Here is a 13,375-nt window from a genome sequence, read left to right on the forward strand (position 1 = left end):
ATATGGTGGTAAGTGGTCTTTTCTCTTTGTTCTCATTCTTTCCTTTCTTTTCTTGTTTTCTGACCTTAGTCTCTTGTTGGCAGGTGAACTCCGCTATCCACGCCATGGCCCTCCAAACCAACATCCACTCGGGCGATGCTCGCAATCAGAGGGCCAACATCCAGAAGCTCCAGGCCCGAGGTGATATCTTTCAGGCTTGCAAGGGGAGCGAGGCCCAGGAGCTGCTCGCCCATGACTAGGAGGTGCAGATTGCCAAGCTTTCTGAGGAGAGTGTGTGCTATAGGGAGGAGTCATCGAGGGTGGCAGTGGAAAGGGAGCTCCTTCGCCAGCAAGTTCAAGACTTGGAGTCTACACTTCTGGACCGAACTCGGAACTTTGACACCATGGTGGAGGCCTAGCGGGCTAAGGCAGTCTAGGACTTCAAGGACTCCCAGGAGTATCACAACCTTCGAGTGGAGTATGGCTTGAGATCGTACCGTTCTGGATTCAAGCTCTGCCGCTGGTTAGTCTGAAAGAAGTTCTCTGGGCTCAACCTCGACGGTGTCACAATGAAGGGCCTAGCTCCCGAGACGGTGGACCAGGTGGAGGAGGAGGAGCTTGACTCCCCGGAGGATGAGGACGAGGTGGAGGAGGTGGACCCTTGAGGCTGGCGGCTCTTCTATTTTTCTATTCTTCTGATTGACATCTGGTGGTTCCCAGGTGCCAGAACTTGGTTTTCAAAAATCTTCTTCTTGGGCAGTTGTGCCCTTTTTTACTTTCTGTTGGACTCTTCCCGAGCTATTTAGCTTAGTTTTTTATTTATGAAATAGTAATGAAATTTTTTCTTTTTCTGCTAAGTATGGTGTGCTCTTTTATTTTTTGCCAAAGTGATCTCACCACTCGAGCTGTTAGAGCTACATACCCGAAGTAGGATTTTTCGGTAATTGTTACCTCGAGCTATCCCTTAGTGTTTTAGGCATTTCTATAGTATACCTCAAAGTAATCACCATATATGCCCGAACTATATGTTTGTAGGTTGTTCCTTATCTGGTCCAATCGATGTATCGAGATGAGCTATGCTTCGTAGGGTTCAGACTCGAGCTTCTTACGCCTCTGATACTTCATACTTTGCCTTTACCAATGAAGCGGTTAATTCTTTCATAGTGCCGAGGTCTTAGTTAGGTTGATGCTTTAGCCCTTAGGCTGAGGGGATGACTCATAGTTTTCCCTTGGAGTTCGCCCATGCCATGGAGGCGACTGGGTCTTATTGCGCCGAGGTCATATTAGCTTGACATTTTGGCCCTTAGGTTTTGAGAATGACTCATGGTCTACTCAGTAGTTCGCCCATGCCATGGAGGCGACTGGGTCTTATTGCGCCGAGGTCATGTTAGCTCGGCATTTTGGCCCTTAGGCTTTGAGAGTGACTCATTGTCTACTCATTAGTTACAGGTAAGACTGCCTTAAGTTGACAATATTCCATGCCCGATGTACTTGTTTCCCTTCAAGGGTTTCGAGCTCGTATGTTCCTTTCTCGAGCACCCATTTCACTTGGTAGGGTCCTTCCCAATTCGGTCCGAGCTTGCCAACGCCAGGCTTAGGTACCATAACTTTACGAAGGACCAGGTCGCCGACGTGGAGGTTCTACTTCTTGACCCTGGCGTTATAGTACCGAGCTACTCTTTGCTGGTAAGCTACGGTCCTGATATATGCGAGGTCCCTTACTTCGTCGAGTAGGTCAAGGTTGGTATGTAGCTCATCTTCATTTGCCTTGTCGTCATATGCTTCCAGTCGTAGTGAGGGAACCTCGATCTCAGCTGGGATGACTGCTTCGATGCCGTAGGTGAGATTGAAGGGGGTCTCTCCTATGGTGGTCTTCTCTGTGGTTCGGTAGGCCCATAGGACACTGGGTAGCTCATTTGCCTGTAGTCCTTTAGCTCGGTCTAACCGTGCCTTCAGTCTGTGGAGGATAGCTCTGTTCATGACTTCTGCTTGACCGTTTGCTTAAGGGTGTGCGACTGAAGTGAAGTTTTGTCGGATCCCCATGTCTTGGCACCGGTTTTGGAATTTAATGTCCTCGAACTGCTTGCCGTTATCAAAAATCAATACCCGAGGTAACCCAAAGTGGCACACTACGTTCTTCCAAAAGAAGTTCTGGACGTTTCGGGCTGTGATCGTCACAAGAGGTTCAACTTCTACCCACTTGGTGAAATAATCCACTGCTACCACTAGGAACTTTCTCTGGCCTATCGCTGGTGGAAACGGTCCAAGTATATCGATGCCCCATTGTGTGAAAGGCCACGGGCTGGTGAGATACTTGAGGTTGGCAGTGGGCTGATGGTGGATATTGGCATGCTTTTGGCACTTGTCACACTTTCTGACGAGATCAATAGCGTCTACTTTTATTGTTGGCCAGTAGTATCCTTGTCATAGTGCTTTTTGGGCGAGGGCCCTGCCCCCCAAGTGTCTATCACGCAGGCCCTCATGAGTGTCGTGGAGTACGAGCTTGGCTTCGGAAGGTCGCAAGTAGCACTAGTAGGGGAGTATGTAGGATTTTTGGTACAGCCGTTCGTCTATCATGACGTATTTGGCCACTTGACTCTCTACCCTTCTAGCGACATTGCAATCTGCAAGGAGGGTCCCGTGTAGCAGTAAGCTCGCGAACGGGTCAATCCAGCTCAGCTCTGCTTGAACGATAGGAGTGACCTCCTTTGCCCCCCGAGAATGCTAGGCTAAGGCAGGTTCTCTATGTACACGGTTCTCATGGTGTTATCACTAGTGCTGGCTAATCGGGACAGGGCATTGGCCTCGGCATTCTCCGACCTCGGGACTTGCCTGATGAAGTGTGACTGGAAATCGAGCAGAGCCTCTCTTACTTTGGCTAAGTAGGCAGTCGAAGTCGGTTCACGAGATTTGTATTCTCCTATGACTTGATTAACCACGAGCTGGGAATTGCTACAAATGATAATATGCTTGGCTTTCATTTCTTTGTCTAGAGCTAACCTGGCTATCAACGCTTTGTACTCTGCTTCATTGTTGGATGCCACGAACTCGAAGCATAGTGCGTACTCCAGTTTCATGCCACTTGGGCCGTGCAGAACTATTTTGGCTCCGCTGCCCTGCTGGTTCGAGGAGCCATCTACGTGAAGGATCCAGGGCTCCTCATCCCAGTTCGCACTTGGCCTAACTAGGAGAGATAACGCACTAGCTGCTACCTCACGGTGCTGGACTCAACCGGCCTAGGAGCTCCGGGCTCCCCCGAACTAGGGGCCTTGCTCAACTGGCCTGGGGACTTTGGAGATGAAAGTGTACTCCGCGACAAAGTCTGCTAAGGCTTGGGCCTTAATAGCAGTTCGTGGCTTGTATTGGAGGTCGTACTCGCTAAGCTCAACGGCCCACTTCGTCAGTCGACTAGAGACATCGGGCTTGAGTAGGACTTTCCTCAGAAGTTTGTTGGTGAGGACGATAACAGTATGAGCCTGAAAGTACGGACGAAGTTTTCAGGCTTCAATAACCAGTGCATAGGCCAATTTTTCTATCTCCAAATATCTTGTCTCTGCTCCCTACAACACTTTACTAACATAGTAGATAGGTCATTGGACCCGATCTACTTCTTTTATTTGTACCGAGCTGACCACTTCGTCACTTGCCGAGAGGTACAACTCTAAAACATCACCCTCTTCGGGTCGGGTTAAGACCGATATGCTAGCGAGGTACTTTTTGAGCTCATCAAACGCGAGCTGGCAATCTTGGGTCCATTCAAACCCTTTGTTTTTAATTGCCTTAAAGAAAGGTAGGTAGCGGTCTGCCGACTTGGACATGAAGCGGCTCAGAGTGGCTATTCTACCATTCAATCTCTGAACCTCCTTCATTTTCCAAGGTGGTTTCATATCTAGGATGGCCTTTACTTTGTCTGAGTTGGCCTGAATGTCGCGCCAGTTTACAATGTATCCTAGGAATTTATCCGAGGTGACGCCAAAGATACACTTATTCGGGTTCAACTTCATATTAAATCTATGTAGGATTTCAAAAACTAAGTGCAAGTCTTGTATTAAGTCACATGAAAGTCAGGTCTTAACGACCATGTCGTCTACATAATATTCTATTTTTCGTCCAATCAATGGCTCAAACAAGTTGTTTACAAGTCTTTGAAAGGTTGCCCTAGCATTTTTTAGCCCGAAGGGCATGACCGTGTAGCAGTACAGGCCAAGCTCGATTATGAAGGCTGTCTTTTCTTCATCTGTCGGGTCCATCCTGATCTGGTTGTAGCCCGAGTAGGCGTCTAGAAAGCTCAGCAACTCATGCCCCGAGGTCATGTCCACCAGACGGTTGATCTTGGGAAGTGGGAAGCAATCCTGTGGGCAAGCTTGGTTCAAGTTGGTGTAGTCGATGCACATGCACCATTTACCGTTAGCCTTTTTCACCAGAATGGGGTTGGCCACCCAGCTCGAGTAGTGGACTTCCCTAATAAAATCGGCTGCAATGAGCTTCTTGACCTCCTCGTTGCCTGCCCTCCATCGCTCTGGGGCTAGGATGCATTTCTTTTGTCTAATGGGCCTAACTACAGGATCAGTATTAAGCTTATGAGTTATGATGCTAGGGTCTATGCGGGCATTTCTGCCGCAGACCATGCAAAAACATCTAAAATTTCAAGCAAAAAGCGTACTGGTTTAGATCGTAGAGGCTCCTCAATGGATCACCGATCTGAAGAGTTTGGGCTAGATCCTCTATCGAGGCTGGGATGGAGACGCTCTCTTCTGTGGGCGTAGCTCGCTCCTCGCTCTGCTCCGTAGGTCACTCCATCTCGAGGTCATCGGCCACCTTGGCTTTCCCTTTGAGGGTGGCGATGTAAGATTTGTGAGACTCAAGCTGGTCACCTCGCACTATCCCGATTCCGAAGTCCGTGGGGAAATTCATGGCCAAGTAGTAAGTGGACACCACAGCCCGTAAGGCATGGGTAATCGGCCGACCTACTATGGAATTATATGGGAAGGGGGTTGCGACCACCAAGAAATCGTGGTTGAGCCTCACTATGCTAGGCCAAGTGCCGACTTCCACAGGTACTGTAATCCTTCCCAGGGGCCTGACTTCCTCTTCACTAAAGCCTACCAAGGGAATGTTCGCGGGCTTTAGGTCGCTCTCCTGGAGTTGCAGTTGGTCGAAGGCCGCTTTGAAGAGGATGTTCGCTGAGTTGCCTGAGTCGACGAGGACGCGCCTGACTTTGAAGTTGTTGATCTTCGCCTTTATGACGAGTGCGTCATCATGGGGGTAGTGGACTCCACACGCGTCATCTTCTATGAAGAAGATGGGGTCTTCCATCCTTGGCCGCTTTGGGGAGTTCTGTTCTTCCCTGGCGGCCTCGCGAGCTGATGTGCGAGCTGCAACTGAGGTACAACCCACCACAATTGAACCTCCAACTATGACGTGGATGGTCCCCCAAACTGGTCTCTCTTCGGGGGGCTGCTTCTACAGCTGTTCCGCTTGCCTGCTGGACTCGGGAGCGTCCCTACTCTGCTCCCCTTGTCGACCTGCTTTATTACTATTATTATTATTACTTTATACAAAATTTCTCAGATATCCGCAATGGATGAGTTCTTCTATCTCATCGCGGAGATTTTTACAACTTTCGGTGCTATGACCGTGATCTTTATGAAAGCTACAATACAAATTTTTATTTCTAACATTGGGTCGGCCTTCAACCGAGGTGGCCACTTCACATATGGAGAGTCCTTTATTGCCATGAGGATCTCATCCCGCTTTGTGTTGAGGGGCGTGTAGTCCCTTTCTACTGCTAGAGCTCGAAAAGGCTAAACTGGCCTTGCCCCCCGAGCTAGGTCCTTCTTCTTCTTGCTATCGCCCTAAGTTGGGGGCTCTAGTTCCCTTTTCCTTTTCTCAAGGGCCTGCTCGCCCTTCTAGTTGATTTCTTCCTCCGTCCCTATGAACCGATCTTTGAGCATGAGAAACTGGGTCATTGTCTTGGGCTGATTGACAATTACGTGGCACTTGAACTCTTTGTGGGTGATACCTCGCTTGGCTGCAGTGAGGCGAACTGCGGGATCCAGGTTAGGTATCTGCAAACAAGCATCGTTGAACCGCTTGATGTAACTCCGAATGGACTCCCCTTCCTTTTGTACTATGCCGAGGAGGCTTTCTTGAGTTCTTGGACACCTCTTGCTGGTGACAAAGTGGAAGGTTAAAACTTGCATGAACTGAGCCCAACTTCTTATCGAACCAGGCGCGAGGTTTCGGTACCATGTGCGGGCTACCCCTTTGAAGGTGGTGGAAGAGGCCACGCACATGCAGGATTTGCTGGCCCTTGCCAGGTGCATCTGGGATTGGAAGGCATCCACATGATCATTCGGATCAAAGGATCCATCATACTTGTCTAGTGGAGGGAGCTTGAAGTCCCTTGGCATCGGGATAGCAAGGAGTTCTGGAGACAGTGGGGAAGAAACTGAGAGGAGAGGGATAGCTTTCACTTCACTTGAGCTTACTTCCTCTTTTCCTCTGAGCTCGGGAGAGACTCAGGTAGCAATTCGGCAAGCTCGCCGGCGTCTTCGTTGCTGCTTTGCTGGCTCGGCGTTGGTGCTTGATGCTTCAGTGTCATCGAGCTCGATGGGCTTGGACTGCTGGTGGTGGCTCTGAACCGAAGGGCCCTGCTTGTATTCTACGACTAGGACCTCGAACGGGTTCTCTGCAAGCGGGAGCTCGAACTGCAAATGCTGGGGTGATGCGGGCTTGGTTGGTTGGGAAGGGCCATGCTTGTAGTCTACGACTAGGACCTCGAATGGGTTCTCTGCAAGCGGGAGCTCCAACTACAAATGCTGGGGCGATGTGGGTTTGGTTGACTGGGAAGCCCCCGACCTGCCCATAGGGTGCGAGGCGGGGGTGGCTGGCCTCTCCTTCCTACCATGGGAAGAGGTTCGGCTCTTAGCGGGATCCTGGGCTTGGGGGGCCTCTCCCCGGCGAGGTCGCTCACTCCGGCAGGAGGGCTATGTCTGCTTTGTGGCCGGGTGCCGAGGGGGAAGCGGCGGCTAGGCCTGATGCAAGGAGGGGAACTGCTGCTGGTAGTGGTACTGAGAGACCTGATACAACACTTGTTGTTGGTAGAGTTGGAATTGCCGAAATTGTTGCTTTTGAGCTTGCATGGCTCGCATGCATAGCATTAAGTCTTCCAATTGGTTTGGGTTGGCCTCTAGGGGCACAACCGAAGGTTCAACAAAGGCCGCTCCCACTATGGAAGGGAGTGGAGCGATCACGGGTGCCACTGTGAGAGGCACGTTCAGACTGGGAACTCTGTCCATGGAGAGGGGGACAGTGAACTGTCCAATATAGATAGTGGGAAGTTGGGGTTGCTCCCCTGAAGCATTCTAGCTGGCACCACGTCTGACATTGCTGGAGGAGGACATGAATGCTAATTTTTCAAAAGGAAACTGTAGAAGCTTAGAGGAAGGTTTTTTGAAGCGTTTCCCACAGACGACGCCAAATGATGTTGCGCAATCCGGGCACACCTAGCTGGCTCCTACCTGGCAATGGATGGCACCTGAGAAGAAGATGGTGAAGAATTTTCGGGGGACTCGCCTGGTGGGAATACTCCGATGCTTAAGTTAGAACACTGGAGAAAATAGTGAAGAGTGTAAAAGAGGCTAAGAGTGTAGGTCGCGCTAGATCACTGAGTTAGCTCGAGAGAAATTTTGAGTAAGTTCAAGATAAGATCTCAGATGTTCAAGAGAGAGCCCTTCCCTTCAACTAGGGGGCTCTTATATAGGCTTTCTTGTCAAATCGGGCATAACTGCCACTGGGCTTCTGTCACAACCATTATCTGCCAGGGCTGCACAGGTAACCATTGTAGGGTACTACCCAATCAGATGAGTGACACATCTCGGGAGGATAGGCACGCCACCATCTGTTGAGAGATGTGGGTGCAGTCTGCTGAATTGGCAGGGATTGCACAGTCAGCCAGTAGACGTGATGCAGTCTGACAGGTATGGCCTTGTCAGATAGAAGCTTCTTGAAAGCATCGCGTCGCTTAGTCGTGAGCTACCTTGTAGCGAACTATCCTGTCGCGTAGTGAGCTATCCTGTCGTGAGCTACTTTGTAGTGAACTCCTAGGGTTACTTCAAGGTGACCCTCCTCAAGGTCATCTTTGGGGCAGTTTTTCTGCCCAAGTGTTGGAGTGAGCTGGTTACCCTAGCTCACGAGCTGGGATAGACTTGTCTTGGAGTATTCCCTTTCAGTAGTTCAGGGGACCTCGAGCTCGCGCCCCTATAGCGAGCTATGGCGTGGCGAGCTTCCCTGCGGGCTCGTTACTTAGTCGCGGTCAGGCTGTGGTGCTGAGCTGTTACTCGTGCTGAGTCATGTCCATGTGTCGTCGCCTCAAGGGGTTGGGTCAAATCATCCTCCATCACTTACCATTAACAACCCAAGGGCCCACCTCAAGAATTCAGTTGTAATTTGAGGGCGACGTACATAAAGGAGAACAGAAAGAACCTGTTGCCAATAAATTGGATATCAATTTTACCTTCCAAGTTTCCATCCACGTGCTTTGTTTTCTCTGTCAACACCCTGAGAGGTTCAGTATCACCATTCACCAACAAATTTAGCAAAGAGTCTAAGTGACCATTTGCTCTGCAGACTCCAAGGTCCTATTTCCTTTGAGCTCCTTCAAATTCATAGCCCGAGCGAATTTGGAGGCTTCCAACATCGAGGTCTTAGCAGCTGAAGTCTTCTTGAGAAAATCTTTCTAGACTACTTGAGAAATGTTGAATAGTGCTTCAAACTTAGTGGGTACTTAGTGGGTGATTTACTTCCTAATTGTTAGGCATTATTTTGAGTTAGTGGACCATGTTTACCCACTTTCTAGTTTAATTGCTTATTTTTAGGCTAAGGTTAGTTTTGCTGTAAGTCTATTTATTTGGACCTTGACGTTGCTTTTTTATGTGAATATAGTTGGTAGTGGCTTTGTTTTCAACATAAAAAATTTCAATTTCCCAACAATTTCTTTGGTATCAGAGCCATATTGGGTCTTTATTTGGACAAAGGGTAAAGTAAGAGAGAAAAAGAGTGGGAGAATCCCAATTGAGTGAAAAACAGTGAGGCAAACATAAAACTAAGAAGAGAGAAATTTCGCCATGGCAAGCAACGGAACCAATTCATCAGCTTTGCCCCTAATTCCAGTCTTTAAAGCGGAAAATTATCACTTATGGAGCCTCAAAATGAAGACCATGTTCAAGTCTCAAGAGCTGTGGAACTTAGTGGAGAAGGGATTTGAAGACACAAATCCGGTCGAGCCCGATCAACGGTTGTGAGAAACCCATAAGAAGGATGCAAAGGCTTTGTTCCTCATTCAATAGGCCCTTGATGAAGATCCAAGAATTGCAGCAACTAGCACCTCCACTCAAGCATGGGAGATTCTAAAGCAAGAATTTTTGGGCAACAAGAAGGTAATTTTTGTAAAATTACAAACCCCTCGTCGTAATTTTGAAACATTGGCCATGAAAGAAAATGAATCTGTGCAAGTATTTTTATCTAAGGTGTCTGGGATTGTTAATCATATGAAGTCATATGGTGAAAGTGTTAGTAATGAAACTGTTGTAAGGTTTTGGGGAGCTTAAGCTCAAAATTCGATCATGTAGTTGCTACAATTGAAGAGTCTAAGGACTTGTCTACTTATACTTTTGATGAATTAATGAGTTCTTTGTTAGCCCATGAAGTTGGGCTGAGTAGATCCTATGAAAAGGTTGAAGAGAAGGCTTTTCATGTTAAGGGGGAGTCTTCCTACAAGGGAAAGTCAGAAAATTCAAGAGGCTAGGGACAGAGCAGAGGTGGTTTTTGTGGTCGAGGTCACGGTGGCAGTAGAGGAAGAGGCCAATTTGGTGATCAACGCCAACACAAAAGCACCATCCAATGCCGATATTGCAAGAAATTGGGTCACAAAGAAGTATATTGTTGGACCAAGCAGAGAGATGAGTAGAAACAAGCCAATTTTAAATAGAAAGTTGAAGAGGAGAGCAAACTATTCATGGCTCATTCTCCTATTGATAATGCTTCCAATGGAGTGTGGTTTCTGGACAGTGGATGCTTGAACCATATGTCCGGAACAAAGTCTCTTTTTAAAGAATTTGATGAGTCACAGAAAATCGAAGTTCGAATCAAAGATAACAAGCAGATGCAAGTTGAAGGGAAAGGTACAATTGCCATCAAAACCTCACAAGGTAATGTAAAACTCCTCCATGATGTGCAATATTTCCTAATTTAGCTCATAATTTGTTTTGATGGATGGTGGATTCTCTATTTTGTTTGATGATGGTTGTTGTTCTATCCAAGATAAGAAAATAGGGCATATAATAGTTAGCATTCCTATGGCACAAAATAAAATATTTCCTTTAGAAGTCTCAAAAGTAAGAAATTGTGCCTTGATTGGTAGAGCTAGTGATGCAAAAATATGGCATTTGCGTTATGGGCATTTAAATGTGAAAGGGCTGAAATTGTTGGCTCAAAAAAATATGGTTGTTGGGTTGCCAAAAATTGATGGTCTTGATTTTTGTGAAGGCTATGTCTATGGGAAACAAAGTAGAAATTCATTTCCTGTAGACAAGTCATGGAGGGCTTCTGATTGTCTTGAATTGGTACATGCTGATGTGTGTGGTCCAATGAGTATTGAATCATTTGGTGGAAGCAAATGTTTTTTGTTATTTACTGATGATTACAGCCGCATGAATTTGGTGTATTTCTTGAAATTCAAATCAAAAACTTTTCAAACTTTCAAGAAATTCAAAGCATTAGTGGAGAAGCAAAGTGGGCATTGTATAAAGGCGCTCTGTTCTGATAGGGGTGGTGAATTTACCTTTAATGAATTTAATGTTTTTTGTGAGGAAAATGGCATTCACAGGGACTTGACGACACCATACACACTGGAACAAAATGGTGTGGCTGAGCGGAAGAATCGAACGGTGGTTGAAATGGCAAGAAGCATGATGAAAGCAAGTGGTGTTCCTAATCAGTTCTGGGCAGAAGCAGTGGCAACAACAATATACCTTCTCAATATCTCACCTACAAAGGCTGTCATGAACCGGACCCCATATGAAACTTGGAAGGGCAGGAAACCGCGGGTAAGCCACTTAAAATTTTTTGGTTGTATAGCCTATGCCTTGGATACTTCTCCAATCTGCAACAAACTTGATGAAAAATATAAAGAAAAGCATTTTTGTTGGCTATAGCCCTCAGTCCAAGGCATATAGGTTGTATAACCATGTGACTGGCAAAGTAATTATAAGCAGGGATGTTAAGTTCAACGAAGAAGAAACTTGGGCCTAGAACAACGACAACACAGCACCTACAACACCTCAAGTTACAGAAGATGCTAGTAAAACCCCTATGACAGAACCTCCAGAACCAGCTAGTCCATATGCTGGTAGCAGCAGCTCAACCATTCACTCATCTCCCTCCGGCAATAGTAGCGCATCTACTCCTGCAAGCTTGCAGTCTTCATCTTCAAGTTCTTCTAGTGAAACACTTCCAAGAAAATTCTGATCATTGAGGGATATTTATGCTTCATGTAGCTTTGCTTTGTATGTTTTTGACGCCACTTGTGTAGAAAGTCAAGTTTGGTAGGATGCAATAAAAGAGGAGATATCGACTATTAAAAGAAATGAAACTTGGGAGTTGATCAATCTACCGGAAGGCAAGAATGTTATTGGGCTCAAGTGGGTGTATAGAACAAAGTATCATGCTGACGGTACTATACAGAAACACAAAGCTCGGTTGGTGGCGAAAGGGTACTCTCAGCAGCAAGGTGTTGACTTCAAAGAAACCTTTTCTCTGGTTGGTCGCTTTGAAACGGTGAGAACCTTTCTAGCCTTGGCTGCATAATTAAATTGGGTTGTGCACCGGTTTGAGGTTAAATCCACCTTTTTGAATGGAGAGCTAGATGAAGAAGTGTATGTTTCTCAACCTGAAGGTTTTGTTAGTGGCAATGACAACAAAGTTTACACATTAAAGAAGGCTTTATATGGCCTAAAGCAAGCCCCATGAGCTTGGTATAGCAAGATCGACTCCTACTTTCAGGAGAATGGATTTGAAAGGAGTAAAAATGAGCCAACGCTTTATGTGAAGAAGCGAGGTAACTCTAAATTTTTGGTGGTGTGTATTTATGTTGATGACATAATTTATATGGGGTCTTGTGAGTCTCTTGTTGAGGAATTTAAGTCTTGTATGATGAAAAAATTAGAGATGTCAGATTTGGGTTTGTTGCATTATTTTCTTGGTTTGGAGGTGAACCAAAGTGCAGATGGGAATTTTGTTTCTCAAAGAAAATATGCTAACGATTTGTTGAAAAGGTTCAATATGTTAAACTATAAAACGACTCCAACTCCCATGAATGTGAATGAGACACTCGTAGCTAATGATGGCACCAGATTGGTGAGTGCGAGGTATTTTAGAAGTATGGTTGGCGGTTTGAACTACTTGTCTCACACAAGGCCTGATATAGCATTCCTTGTCAGCGTTGTTTCTAGATTTATGCATAGCCCAACAATGCATCACCTCGAGGCAGTAAAGAGGATCCTTCGTTATGTTGCTGGAACTGTTGATTTTGGAATTTGGTACTCAAAAGTATCAGATTTCAAACTTTTGGGTTTTACTGATAGTGACTAGGCAGGTTGTTTGGGTGATAGAAAAAGCACTTCCGGCTATGTTTTCTCCCTTGGTTCAAGTGCTATTTCATGGAGTTCAAAGAAGCAAGAGATCGTGCCCTTGTCATCATCAGAAGCGGAATATGTTACTACAACAGCATCAGTTTGTTGCCAAGTTCAAGAAGGTGCAACTCAAGTGTTTTGTGACAACAAGGCAACAATCGCTACGGTGAAAAATCCAGCTTTCTACATCAAAGCAAAGCACATTGACATCCGCTATCATTTCATCCGAAATTTGGTTGCTGAAGGAACAATAGCAATGAAGCATTGTGGAACCAATGAACAAATAGCTGATGTTCTTACCAAGTCACTGCCGCGTGCCAATCACAAGTACTTCAGATTGCAGATTGGAGTAACAAGTTTTGAAGCAAGGGGGAGTGTTGAATAGTGCTTCAAACTGAGTGGGTACTTAATGGGTGATTTACTTCCTAATTGTTAGGCATTATTTTGAGTTAGTGGACTAGGTTTACCCACTTTCTAGTTTAATTGCTTATTTTTAGCTAAGGTTAATTTTGCTGTAAGTCTATTTATTTGGACCCCTGATGTAAGTAGAATTGGTAGTGACTTTATTTTCAACATAAAAAATTTCAATTTCCCAACAATAAAGAAAGCGCCTTGCCTTACTAGTTTCTCCCTTGAAGAATTCCGACTTGGAAGACATAATCTTGTCCGGTCGAGTGCAGATTCTTATGGCTGACCACAGCAAG

General features: G+C 46.2%; 1 protein-coding gene across 1 annotated transcript; it reads left to right on the forward strand.

Annotated features, from left to right (window-relative positions):
• The first annotated feature begins 9,997 nt into the window (after window positions 1–9,997).
• Window positions 9,998–13,056, forward strand: LOC148865929 (uncharacterized). The gene is made up of 3 exons (XM_088976404.1): window positions 9,998–10,190; window positions 10,303–11,087; window positions 12,631–13,056. Exons 1-3 carry the CDS (start codon window positions 9,998–10,000, stop codon window positions 13,054–13,056), a joined length of 1,404 nt encoding a protein of 467 aa, XP_088832530.1.
• The last annotated feature ends 319 nt before the right edge of the window (window positions 13,057–13,375 follow it).

Source organism: Nelumbo lutea, chromosome 3 (genome assembly GCF_056320005.1).
Source record: "Nelumbo lutea isolate HS-2025 chromosome 3, American lotus-T2T, whole genome shotgun sequence".
NCBI classification, from domain to species: Eukaryota; Viridiplantae; Streptophyta; class Magnoliopsida; order Proteales; family Nelumbonaceae; genus Nelumbo; species Nelumbo lutea.

What these genes read in the sequence shown, in the direction of transcription:
- LOC148865929 (XM_088976404.1), top strand. Translation starts at nt 9,998, where the DNA reads ATGGCTCATTCTCCTATTGATAATGCTTCCAATGGAGTGTGGTTTCTG. An exon ending in TGCCATCAAAACCTCACAAG is followed by an intron (nt 10,191 to 10,302) that starts GTAATGTAAAAC and finishes GTTCTATCCAAG; the next exon opens with ATAAGAAAATAGGGCATATA. An exon ending in GGAAGGGCAGGAAACCGCGG is followed by an intron (nt 11,088 to 12,630) that starts GTAAGCCACTTA and finishes GATAGTGACTAG; the next exon opens with GCAGGTTGTTTGGGTGATAG.